This window comes from Aricia agestis, chromosome 15 (genome assembly GCF_905147365.1).
Source record: "Aricia agestis chromosome 15, ilAriAges1.1, whole genome shotgun sequence".
Lineage (NCBI taxonomy): Eukaryota > Metazoa > Arthropoda > Insecta > Lepidoptera > Lycaenidae > Aricia > Aricia agestis.
Window position 1 is genome coordinate 9,888,459 of NC_056420.1, and position 13,336 is coordinate 9,901,794.

The following is a 13,336-nucleotide window of genomic DNA, read 5'->3' on the forward strand; positions in this document are numbered from 1 at the left end:
TGTTTGTTATTTTTAAATATACAAATATTTTATTAATTTAAGTATATTTCATTACAAAACTAAGCCCCAATTTCACCAACGTCTATTAGTGTTAACAGCTTGTTAAAATGTCATGTCTTCTCTTTCATTCATAAGAAAAACGAAAGAGGTAACGTGATACTAATTCAAGCGTTAACTTTAACATTCGTTGGTGAAATTGGGGCTAACCCTTCCTAATAATTATAAGGAGTTTGAATATGAACTTTTACAACTTATATTATCGTGGTTTCGTTTCATATGCTTTAAATTTATTGGCAGCACCTCAAAGTACTATCCGTGCACGCTGTAGCCAGTATATACGGTGCGAGACATGCCGGGTATATCGACGCAGAGCTGAGATGTCCTGCGGCGGGCGTCGCGTGAATAACGTCCACTCCATCGGGCAGTGACAGCGGGCACTCGCATACCTATAAAATAAATCATCATCAGAATATTGTTTTGAATGCTTAAGAAGTTAGAACTGAAAAGGACACAGCCCGCTTTAAAGACATGCCTTCTTGCGCAACTGAGCCGTTAAACGTCAATGTTAAAGTTAAACTTAACATTGAAGTTCATCACCTAACTTACATGAACATGAACTTAACATGACGTTTGACTTTATATTTTGTTCGTGTTCTTTAAAATTAGGTATACGACCCCTAGAGCACTATCCAGCGTATTTAATGTACTGTCATATTATCTACAGTCTCACGCATACCTTCTTAGTGGATATAGAGAGGTGCGAGGGTATGAACGGATGCAAATGGTGAGACCATTTGCGTTCACGAACAATGCATTCTTTCGCGACTCCCCCTTTTTATAAACCAGCGTTTAATACAACAATTATAACACTCTGTACATCTAGACGCACACCCACATATAATACCTTCTTAGTAGACATAGAGAGGTGCTAGTGTGTGTGCAGGGGGCGGAGCCGCCGGCGTCCACGGACATGGGGTTCCTGCGTGACTCACCCTAGTTTTTCAGCATCAACGTGTATTAAAGAAAGTGCTAGACTCTGTACATCTACACGCACACCTAAACATACCTTCTTAGTGGATATAGAGAGGTGCGAGTGTGTGTGCACGGGTACGGGGCCATCGGCGTCCACGGACATTGAGTTCTTGCGTGACTCCCCTTCGTCTTCCTGCACCAACGCGCTGTCTGGCACGTACATCATACTGTTGGTCATGTCATCTGAAAATATAAAATAAGGTCACGTGGTCTATGACTGCCTAAATTGCAAAAGCATGAAATTTTTGTGTCCGAACAAAACATTATATTATATATATTAGGTATTTGACCGACTTTGCTCGGTATTCGATAAAACACGAATAAAATGACATTTTCTAAAAATGATTCCTAGCTAGATCGATTTATCGCCCTCGAAACCCCCTATATACTAAATTTCATGAAAATCGTTGGAGCCGATTCCGAGATTCCAATTATAATTATATATATATATATATATATATATATATATATACAAGAATCGCTCGTTTAAAGATATAAGATACATTACACATATATACACAATACAATTAGTTAACAAAAATCCGAAATTTTTAGTCACTTCCACGATACGTGTAACGTGCCACGATTTCGACTTTTATAATTAAAAAAATTGAAACCTGCAAAATCGGCTTGCGAGGAGACATTTAACCGCCACATATGCACCGTAGACCCGCCATCTGTTCGTTCTAGCACCACGATATAGAATGGCTCGTTGAATACCGCCGCTTTACGAAGGTCAACAATCGCTTCAAGACCCGCCTCGGTTATTGTGTTGATTCCTGACGAGTCCACTCCCGAGTCTGAACCTTCTGGGTCGTGAGTGGTGCGCTCTCCTAAAATTAAAAAAAAACCATCAATAAAATGCTTCTCGTACTTTGGAGAAAAAGTGCGTAAATACAAAGATAGTTAGGTAGGTACGCAAATACATAATGTTTACCTGCGTACCTAATGACTGCGTATTATTCAGTAAGACCATGCAATAAAGCCTATAGAATAATCATATTTCAAATGGTTTTATTGGCTAGCGAGTCACCCGATAACACTGTTTATAGTTTCAGAACACGTTACCTGTAATAAGCTGCTCCTGAAAAACATGCAGCAGCTGCGTATTATGCCAGTCGTGTGCGGCGTCTGCTATCGCGTGGAGCTGTATGATAGCGCCGGGCCGCGCCGTAGATTGCTGCGATACAATGCGTACTCGCTCGTGTAGCGGTAGATCCGTACCGTCCCCGGCGTCCGCAATGGATGACGCGGACGACATGGATTCCGCATCACTTGCGTTACCCTGTAATGCATTATATTGTATTGTTTTTACATTGCAGTCGCAAAATAATAAGATAAATCTATATAATATTATATGCATCTTGCCTATAAGTATTAGATCAAAGTTATGCATGTAAAAAGTATTGCAGCTTTAATTACCAAAACGTCTTTGTGTCGTCTTTCTGACGCAGCTATCTCGGCTAACAGCGTCCTAGCATCGATAACGGCTTGGAATAAACGTAAACTCTCTCCATCACTTGCCACGAAGCACGCAGACGGCGAATTCGATAAGTTTCCCAGTGTTGAGCTTTAAAGAAACAAAAAAAAATTAAATATGTATTGACCTGAAAGTAAAATAACATCATAACATTATACAAGTGAAATCTTGTTAGAGAATGGTTGTTGTTGTCTTTACACAGAAACTCACAGAAAACAGATTTTGATTAAAGTTTTAGTTTCAATGTAATAGCTATTGCTATAATTTAATAATCTTTTAGCAACTTATTTAATATAACAAGCAGACCCTAATTTTACCAAGTTACCTGGGCAGTAACGTCGGTAGCCATGCGACGTTGCTAAAAGCGGACAGATGTGGCGAGTTGACTCTTGCTAGTTCGGCCACGCCCCCCGACTTGCCGAGCGGGCCCACGCACTCCACACGCCACATAATCAGCTCCGAACAGAGACCGCCCGCTGCTGCCGACTCTGCCGTAGCGTTGCCTCGCTCTGAATCTAGATAAAAATATATTATTCGGCTGTTATTTTCGTAGTGGATGCTATCTTTTATATTCATACAAATTTTAGGTATCATTACTGACTTTCTATCCTTTTATCGGAAGGATAGAAAAAGTTGAAATAGGGATCCAGAGGTTTTTACAAATTAGCCACAAGTTTTTAAAGGTTTGTTACACTGATACATGCAGTTGTCATTATTGCATTAAATAAAAATTTGGTACGCTGTTAAAAATGCAGCTTAGTATATTTTTTATTTAGACTTTTAAAAAGGACGTGTTGTGTTTAACTTCATACTTAGAAATTAAAGAAATCGTACCTGATATGTTGTGATGACTAGTTGTAAGTAGCAGCGGTAATACTGGATGGCATGTGATGTCGTTTACTCTAAACCTATGTCCCGATGCCCGCGACGCGTGACCGATAGATAGCACCTGTGAAAATAAATTATTTATTGTAATCAGTACAATATCATTACTGTCGCCAATTATACTCTCGGATGGTTGGTAAACACAAGTGGCTCAAGATCATGCACAGCAACCCACGCAAAGAACATTTGTCTTGTCAGACAATCAGGTAATCATCCTGCATTGGCTTCAATAAACATCGTTTTGTCGAGAATCTAAACCACTGATGACTGGAATCGACTATTCATAGCACTGTCTATATAACAATATTTTCATGAGCAACTGATAGAGACTCAATTTCCGTCACTAAGAAAGATACACCTTTAGGATGGGTTAGGCCTAGAGGCGTGGTTATAAGTTAAAGTTATGGTTATAGTTAAGTAACTTTAACCTTAACTTTGACCACAGAATTTGACAGATGACAGCTGGTCCGACAAGGCTTGAAATGAACGTGGGCGGGGGCACTGCTGGTAAAGGAGAACTGTCAAGAATTGCGATTTTGTATGATGACAGCGTTAGTTCCTTTTTTCGCCACGTTCATTCAAATCCTTGTCGAGCTCAAGGTTATGGTTAAATATGGCCTCCATTTTTTACTTTAACCAAAGATTTGACATTTTGCATTGTAGTTAAAGTTATAGTTAAATTAAAGTAAGTTGGTGCAACCCACCCTAAATTATATTAACATCTATGTAGAACTAACCTGTGAGAATTTAGACTTGTCGTCGAATGTAAGTTGCCACAAGTTCAATGTCCCGTTGGTGTGGTTGGTGACCATAGATATGACGGGGGCGGACTCCAAAACGTCGCCATCTTGGTTGTAGTCCCCGGTCTCCGTGGCCACGCTCGTTTTACGCTTTAGATCGTTCATACCGTCTTCCCTGTTGTCTAGAAAACAATAGAATCACGTCAACGATGAATGTTAAATAGTTGTAAGTATCAACCCACGTAATTTGGTCTTCTTATGTCAAGCTAGCGCTATGATTATGACTTTGTTTGGACATACCAAATAACGCACGGCATCTCAATTTCTCTGATGGTACTTATATTGAATCCATTTACTTATTAGTAATTTCAATACTTACACAAATAAGTCATTCATATATTATACTGTCTTTGTTATGATGCGTAAAGAATGTCACTTGACATGAACAGTGACTGAAAATCAGTTGTCTAGCGTAAAATTATAGCCGTTTCCAATATCAAATTATTATTTACCATTTTCTTGCGTTTCTGAGTTCTCGTTGTTATGTGTCCATTCATTTTCCTCTTTCTCCTCTTGCACGCTTGCCAACGGTGTTGTAACTGTCTCCTGTTGGTTTTGGCTCGCTGATAAAATTAATAACATAAGTTATAAAAAGATACATGTCAAATTGAGAAGAAAAATCGTTATACCTATATTATGTTTTAAATATATTAATACATATTTAAATTAAATCTTTTTTATAAGTACATCAGAAAACTAGCATGGTGGGCGTGCACGTAGTTTTTACGACTACATCCATCTCTCTCCCTCCGTCAAGCCAGTGCTAACCCACGTGTTTACACTGGCTTGACGGGTTCAGCTGACTTACCTCGCTATATTTCTCACACACATATATAGAATTCTCGTGTCACAGTGTTTGTGCGCGAACTTCTCCAACATGGCTCAACCGATTTTAATGTTTTGTATGTACTACATTCGTTATAGTCAGGGTTCCCTAGAACAATTTTTTTTTTGATAGCTATCAAGCTAATTTTTGTGAAAAATCAGATGATCAGGGTTCCGTTTCAGGTTTTTGTAGTCAAGTTTTATTGATTACAGAACCCTTAATAGGTTAGGTTAATAGTTATATCATTTAAGAGTAACATTGTCCTACAAATAAGAGTAACATTGTCCTACAGATAAGAGTAACATTGTCCTACAAATAAGAGTAACATTGTCCTACAAATAGAAAAATCCATATTTTAGGACCATCAAATCAAAGTATGAAATCCTTTCTATCTCTGCTAGCTACCACTTTCGAGATTTTTCGCAAATAAAATTGTTGTTTATCTTATCAAAATGAAGCTACTCACAAAAATTAGCTTGATAGTAATAAAAAAATTGTTCTAGTGATCCCTGACTATTAGGCCTGAGAATAGGTTTTTATCTACTTTTTATATTAATACTAGAAATATAATTTATGTGGCAAAACAACGTTTGCCGGGTCAGCTAGTATAGTATTAACTTCGTAAAGTCCCTATCTTTATTTAACACATGTATTAAATACCTGGCGTAATAGGTTTAGTCCTGTGTCGCACGTACAGCTACTGCGCGGTCGCATGGTAAAACGCTGCTGGCATACACAAAGTCGTCCCAACATACATCTCCCACTCACTTGCACACAAACTGTCTTGCTCTCTCTCTCTCTCTCTTGCACACACACATACTTAGGGAGATACCCCCCTTTTATTAACCTACCTGGCGTGACGGGTTTAGTCCGGTGTCGCACGTACAGCGGCTGCGCGGCCGCATGGTACAACGCAGCGGGCGTACACATTGTCGTCGCGTCGCCGAGCGGAAACGCACTCGGTATGCGTGCGGAGAACGACACTTGAGCTTGCCTGATAGCGCCAACTTGCAGCTCGTCTAGCCATTCGCATACCCTGGTATAGTGATAGATGTTACCAAGCTAATTTGTTTGGTAATAAACATGTAGTTTAGAAAATAATTATCAGTCTTTTCATTTACTCAATAATCACTTGCAACTTTATGAAAATTCAACCAAATCAATTTTTTGCAGTTTTTTAATATTACGAGATAGAAGGTTATATTTATATAGATAACAGTTTAGACACACATACTTAACATGACATATTTTAGTGATTGACTTTCATAAAAACGTATGGACTTAGTGTCAAAACCTTCATTAAATTTTATTTTAGTAATCATTAAATATCTCTGACTAAAGCTCAAAGGTTAGCTTACATTATGATAGAAAAGAAATCGTAACGGAATAAATTCAAAGACAAAAAAATCATACCATATAAGGAAACTGCCATCCACGGGGTGTATGGAGAACAGAAGATCTGGACTTTGGTGCCAATCTCGAAGTAGCACTTCGATCTTTGCGTCCAGCGAGTCGGGTAGGTGCGTGCACGTCACCTCTGTGGCGAGCGAGTTAATTGAGGTGGTGTTGGAGAGGCTCGGGTGACTCTGGTTGCCGCTGCCTGTGACGTCATAGTTTGGTTAGGCGCTAACCAATCAATCTTGCGTTTTTTTTGGTTAATGTACAGTATAACAATCATAATTGGTAATGTAGGGACGTTTTTGATGAATTTAATCTATATATTTTCTCTAATAAAATAGAATTTTTACTGTAGAATATTTTATAACGTTCTATTTTCACTTGAGAACTACGGAGACACAATTGAAAAAGTCGATAAAGTGCGGTCGCGGAACTTGTAGACATTCGTATATTTTTTTGCAGGCACGCGAAATCAATATTTTCGCTAGAGAAAATTACAATAACCGGTCAATATACGAATTTCTACGCATTCCGCGACCGGACTATAGTGGTATTTACCTGGCTGCTCGTCACTATTACTGTTATCCTCCGATAGCACTTTAGTTAAATGATGGCTCGGGCGTCTAGATCCTACATAGCAGCATGAAATAAGCGCCGTTATGAAGCAATAGATTAGCAATTACTGGCGTTAGACTACTTTTCATGGTATATGATAAACGATTACCCCTTATGCCTTGTTCATACTATTTATTCAGAGACATTGATTACTTAAGTAGTTTTTAACTTTGACTTGGACAGAAAATATAATATGGACTCTATGTCAAAATTTTTAACTCTTTTAAGTAATCATTAATTGTCTTTCGAGTGTGGCCGTCATATTAATAGCCAGCAACATATAAGCTAAGTTAAGTAACCCGTAATAATTATTAAAGTTATATCCACAAATTGTTGGAAAATTTGATTTTAAAGGCTTAAGTTGTCTAGTGCTAACAAGGCGATCCACATATTATATTGTACTGAAGCATGGCTTTACCACGGTTAACTACTTACGCTTAAGCCGACAACTTAGCTTAAATATTCAATAGCTGATTAGTACTGTCACCACAGATTATATTTCACTTTCAAGTAAATATTTATAACCTACGCATGTCATTCTCTCCGTCCGGATGTGTGTGATCTGAACTCGATCCTTCCTCGTTTTCTTCTTTGTCTAAAATCTAGAACAAAAAAAAACATAGATAAGAAGCATAAACACGCAAGCTTATAATAATATAATTGTTACAGTCTAATCATATATTTCGTTGTCTTGCTCGCACTATCTTATTCATTTGTCCTAGATTTTAATAGCAGCCAGTGACTTAAAATAAGAATAGTTTTTATTACGGGACTTTCTAAATTTTTAAATATACCTTATAAGTATCGTTAATAAGTACCTTTTTAGTGAGATCGTGCAGTATAGTTTCGGCTTGGCTGGTGAAATGCATCTCCTTGTTATGCAGCCAGTGTAATATGAACCGACCGCCGCCAGAAAGAGACGGCACTAGCGGAATGTCCGTCTCGGCGTTTATAGACGCGGCCAAGTGGAAGTGTAGTCCTGGAAATTATGATAAATTAAAATAACATATTAATCGATATTCGGTATAAATAAATAAATTTTTAATTTCTCTGCATATTCACTCAATTGTTATTATAAAACACTGACCTCCGGTGTAAGAAGTGGCGTGATATGGGTTATGGAAGTCGTGAGCACTGTACGTCGACGGCAACGTGGGTATCGGCGCGCCCGGCTGCTTCGACGACTGTGCCGTGCGTCGGATGTGGAAACACGTTCTAAAATAAATAGACAATGTAATATTATGAATGTGTTAAATTTTAAAGGATTTACGTTAGCCGATTTTTACCGTGTATATATAACATACTAGATGTCCCGCGCGGCTTCGCCCGCGTAAATTAGGAATTTTACGGAAACCGTACATTTTCCCATAAAAATAGCTCTTATGTCCCTACTCCCTTCACTTGGTCTACTCTATATCTGTGCCAAATATTGCCATAAAAATTGCTCCAGTAGTTCGTAATTTCTAATATTTCCCCCGTTTTTCCCACATTTTCCTGAGTTTCTTCGGTCGTATTAGTCTTAGCCTATAGTCTTAGTTCTTACTCGATAAATGAGCTATCTAACACTGAAATAAGTTTTTAAATCGGATCTGTAGTTCCTCCGATTCCGTTCAAGCAAACATACTCTTCAGGTTTATAATATTAGGTAGGTATAGATTTTTTTAAATTATCGCTTGACAAACTCGAGTCTCGATCTAAAAGACTATGAAAAGTACTTACCAATAACATGGTATAATATGGTAGTGATGATGATGTTGATGATGAATGTAATTTGCATAGAAGCATATGCTTTCCGTTCTTAAAACAACGCCGAAACTCCCAAACTTGTATCTATAAAGAATCAGGAGTTCTCTCAGCACCTTCCGAACCACGGTATACCAGGTATACCTCGGTTCAAAATCTTACTTGTTGGTAGCATATGCTTAGAATACTTCTCACGAAACCGAAGTCACCACATATTTCCCTATAATTTTTGAGGAGTTCCCTCGTTTACTTATGGATCCTTCATCAGATCACCACTTTTGTGAATATAATACCGAATTGGGATGATACCCTATATTTATGATGATACCCAAAAGAAAAATTTTGAAAATCGGTTAACAAACGACGGAGTAATCGTTGAACATAAGAAAACGAACATAACACCTCCCCCATTTTGAAAGTCGGTTAAAATTGTAGCCTATGTGTTATTATGATGTTTAAGCTATATTATTGTAAAGTTTCATTAAAATCCCTTCAGCAGTTTTTGCGTGAAAGAGTAACAAACATCCATACATCTACATATACATCCATGCATCTATACATCTGTGGGATAATGCGTGGCGACGCTAAAGGAAGATCTTCCGACCGAGCGAGGTGTTATGCTCGGTCAGGCCGAAGCCCACGTGATACATTTCAGCTGTCGTATATATACCGACGCGCTCAGAAAACTTCGATAGCGCGATGCAGGAATATTAGGCGATTTGTGGGTACCGCCACACATCCAAAATTTTTCTCACCTTTTAAACCTTCCCTAGACCTCCACGAATAATTCAAGACCAAGATAAGATAAATCCGTTCAGCCGTTCTCGAGTTTTAGCGAGACTAACGAACAGCAATTGATTTTTATATATATAGATTTAACATATTATCATCATCAAGTTGACCTCGGAGGACTTAACAATGGCTGTTATATCGCGCTCTTAAGCGTGCAAAGCCGTTCTTCTACAGTAGAGTAAAAACCTAGTATAAACTTACTCTCAACCTAGGACGGATCATCCGGAAATGTTTGCGACAATCATATTTACACATTAACTATACACTAGATTCTATAAGATTCTAGACAATTTTACAACTCACTTCAATGACGCTGCATGAACCGGTGTTTATGGCGGTGCGTGGCGCGCTGGCGTCGCGGCGGCAAGCGTGCGTGCGACGCGGCGCTCTATTCGGCGTCCGGCAGCAGTCTCCACCCATACGCCATATAGGTTATACTATATGCTAGAATATTATAGACACTTCTACCACTCACTTCATGTGCTTGAGCCGCTGCATGAAGCGGTGTTTGTGGCGGTGCGTGGCGCGCTGGCGTCGCGGCGGCGAGCGTGCGTGCGGCGTGGCGCCCCATTCGTCGTCCGGGAGCAGAGTCTCCGCCCACACGCGGCAGATGTTGTCTACGCATGACGTCACGAGCACGTTGCCTACGCTGCCTCTGAGAATTGTTGAAGGTTGTAATTAGAACATGTTTTTAAATAAAAAAGTAGACTTCGTATTTAGACAGTTGCAAGATGAGTGCTCTTGTGTTAAAGTTTATTAAAACTTTCACTTAAAATGACATTCAGATCGACTACGACTCACTGACACGAGGTGCAAACTTAGCACAAATTTCAGCTTTGAATATCGTTCTATATTTTTTTGGGTTTACTCAAATTAAACACGAAATATTTTTGGCTCTGAAAGAACTCCTGACTATGGCTACGTTCGACTCACTTGGGCATGTACTTGCTGGTCTTCCGCCATGACAGGTGTGTGATGGCGCGCGGGTGCGCCACGTATATGAACGTGTAGTGCAGCTCCGTTGGCGTGTGCTCGCCGTGCGCTTGTGTTAATACTGGAAATAGAGTTAGGTCACGTTGATAAGCAGATTAAAATACAGTTGGAACATAAACAGAGGGCGAAATTAGTCTTGACTGCATTATTACCCTGGAAATCATTTAGTAACGTCGGTGTTTATGTTTACATCTCCTTTACTAAGTACTCGTTTTTCTCACTCGCACACAAATACATTGCTGTGGCATGTATGCTATAGCAACATTTTCATGCTTGAGTGCAAGAGGCAAACAATTATTATTACACCTAAAAAAAATATACGTTTATTTGTTTTTTTATTATCTATGCGCTTACGCAATGTCTACGTGTCTTCTTGTCTGAGTATCCTGCGTCTAAGCTTAATAGGTAATAATACATAAAAGATCAGATAAAATGACACTAGTATAGCTTCACTCACGATATCTTACGTGTAGTGAAATTAAACTATATTTCAATACATCAATATTCAGTACCTTTGTTCTGGTACCATATCTTGACGAGTCTGTCGTTGACGCCAGAAGTAGCGAACAGCACGCCATCGGGCGAGAACGCCAGGTGGTGCGCCGGCGTCGCCGTGTGACACTGCCACACGCATATCCAGCCCTGGAGAAAAATAAATAATAATGTGTTTAGTTTTGTGTGAGTAATAGTTTCATTCAACATACATTTTTTAAATTAAACAGTAACAAAACGAAGTGATATTAATACTTAGGATGTGTATACATATATATGACGTGTATATGTATATACATATATATGACGTGTTCCTTAATGATATTGGGGAATTTCACATTTTAAACGGACACATACACACCCTGAAGTTGTTTCTGAGTATTTTTGACTGGAATTTATTTATACATTAACGGTTTCGATCGGGTAATGTCAAAACAATATCCAATCAACAGAGCTGTTGAATTCAAAAAGTGGGAATCAGAGGTGTAACTTTGAAAACCTTTCTTCGTTTATCTATAAGTAAGGTTTACGTTTTATATTTAAAAGAGCAATACAAATGAATTCAATGTAAGTAATGAGACGAGTTAGCGGACAGATGGTAGACATGTAATTGAAATTTTTATTGGCACTAATTATTAAAGTGGTCACTACTGAAAGGTCAATATGCAAACTAATCTCTCTTAGATATATTTTGTAAGCATAAATGATATTAATATTTCAATACATAGTTTATTAACTTAACTAGCTTTTGCCCGCGGCTTCGCTCGCGTTAAGAATATTATTATTAACTAGGTATCAAAATCTCAACCCGATCACTTTAAAATTGACAAACTTTCATCCCCTATTTTATATTAGTAGAATTGATTAAAATCCTTTCTTAGCGGATGCCTACGTCATAACATCTACCTGCATGACCAGCCCGATCCGTCCAGTGGTTTGGGCTGTGCGCTGATAGATCACTATGTCAGTCAGTTAGTCATTTTTGAGTTAATGTATTTAGATTTTTCAAATCACTTGACAAACTCTAGTCTCAAATAAATCAAAAATACTATGAAAAGTTACAATATTTAGTAGTTTTTGCGTGAAAGAGTCACAAACAACCATACATCCATACATCCAAACAAACATTCGCCTTTCTATTATTAGGTAGGATAGTAGGAAGTAGGATAGGATATAGGCGAAAGTAAGAGATACTTTTAGCCAAAAATGTATCTATGTGTTTTCTAAGAATTATGTAACAGTTCAGAAAGTTTATATACAAAGATATCCAAACTTGTAGGAGTAAATATAGGTGTATACATTACATTTTTTTGGGTAATTAGTATCTGCCATCCGGCCTTTAGTTTTGGTTTCAATTACAAAACAAAGATTAACAACAAACAACATAATTTAATATAAGATTTCAAGTTTTATTACATGATTCACATGACAAAAAGGACATCAATCCAAATATTTAACAAAAGATAAAAGATTTGCTCCTACATTGCAAAAACTGGGACATTTGGTATGCATAAACTAACGCCGAAATAAAGGTATCTGTAGTGTTTGATAATAAAGACACGCCCTCTGGCTGTAGAAGGGGGGTTGTTGATATATAAGGAGATGTCGCTCGACATTCCCCTCTTCTACGTTTAGATATCTCCGATATCACCGGACTCCTATCAGAGGAACCCACAGTGATTGCCGGAGATCTAAACTGTAAACACCCTGGGTGGGGCTCGCGTACGACGAACGCGGATGGCCACCGCCTTTTTTCCGACGCCGAGAGGGCCGGGTATTCTGTGGTGGGCACTTACACGCCCACCCACATCCCAGATAACCCAGCACATTCGCCAGATGTCCTAGACGTGGCCATCACGTATAACCTCTCCGGGGACTTCCATCAAGAGGTCCTCGAAGTGGCACATGGCTCGGACCACCTTCCGGTCCTGGCCATTATCCGGGCTGCTCCTGCGAGCATTCCCCCATTGCCTCCGCCCCCCTTTCGTGACTGGTCGAAGTTCACCTCCCTGTTGCACGAAAACACACCTAATTTTCCGGTGGATTCTGTGGAGTCCGTAGATGCTATGGCTCTATAGATCACCGAGGCGATCACGGCAGCCTTAGACGCGGCAACCCAACCGCCCCGCCGTAGGTTTAAACGCCCCTCCCTGCCTCGCCACATAGCCAAACACTCGGCCGAAAAGCGCAGGGCCCGCCGGCTTTGGCAGTCCACGCGGTGCCCAACCGCAAAGAATCGGCTTAACCGGCTAAACGAGCAGGTCGGTCAAGCGCTCCACG

General features: G+C 39.2%; 1 protein-coding gene across 10 annotated transcripts in view; it reads right to left on the reverse strand.

Annotated features, from left to right (window-relative positions):
- LOC121734365 (dmX-like protein 2) overlaps positions 1–13,336 on the reverse strand; it is a 73,213-nt gene that overhangs the window by 37,288 nt on the left and 22,589 nt on the right. For 4 of the 10 annotated variants that reach the window (XM_042124919.1, XM_042124920.1, XM_042124915.1 and 1 more), the window contains exons 5-22: positions 11,077–11,206; positions 10,505–10,625; positions 10,047–10,226; positions 8,124–8,251; positions 7,855–8,015; positions 7,566–7,638; positions 6,980–7,051; positions 6,437–6,623; positions 5,875–6,059; positions 4,650–4,760; positions 4,135–4,319; positions 3,347–3,461; positions 2,838–3,027; positions 2,455–2,602; positions 2,101–2,317; positions 1,650–1,865; positions 1,067–1,215; positions 301–446 (exon numbers count right to left, since the gene is read on the reverse strand). In XM_042124919.1, coding sequence (XP_041980853.1) covers positions 301–446; positions 1,067–1,215; positions 1,650–1,865; positions 2,101–2,317; positions 2,455–2,602; positions 2,838–3,027; positions 3,347–3,461; positions 4,135–4,319; positions 4,650–4,760; positions 5,875–6,059; positions 6,437–6,623; positions 6,980–7,051; positions 7,566–7,638; positions 7,855–8,015; positions 8,124–8,251; positions 10,047–10,226; positions 10,505–10,625; positions 11,077–11,206 — 2,714 coding nt within the window. Of the gene's footprint in view, positions 1–300; positions 447–1,066; positions 1,216–1,649; positions 1,866–2,100; positions 2,318–2,454; positions 2,603–2,837; positions 3,028–3,346; positions 3,462–4,134; positions 4,320–4,649; positions 4,761–5,874; positions 6,060–6,436; positions 6,624–6,979; positions 7,052–7,561; positions 7,639–7,854; positions 8,016–8,123; positions 8,252–10,046; positions 10,227–10,504; positions 10,626–11,076; positions 11,207–13,336 lie in introns of those variants that run through there. The other 6 variants (XM_042124924.1, XM_042124923.1, XM_042124917.1 and 3 more) reach the window with 3 other exon arrangements.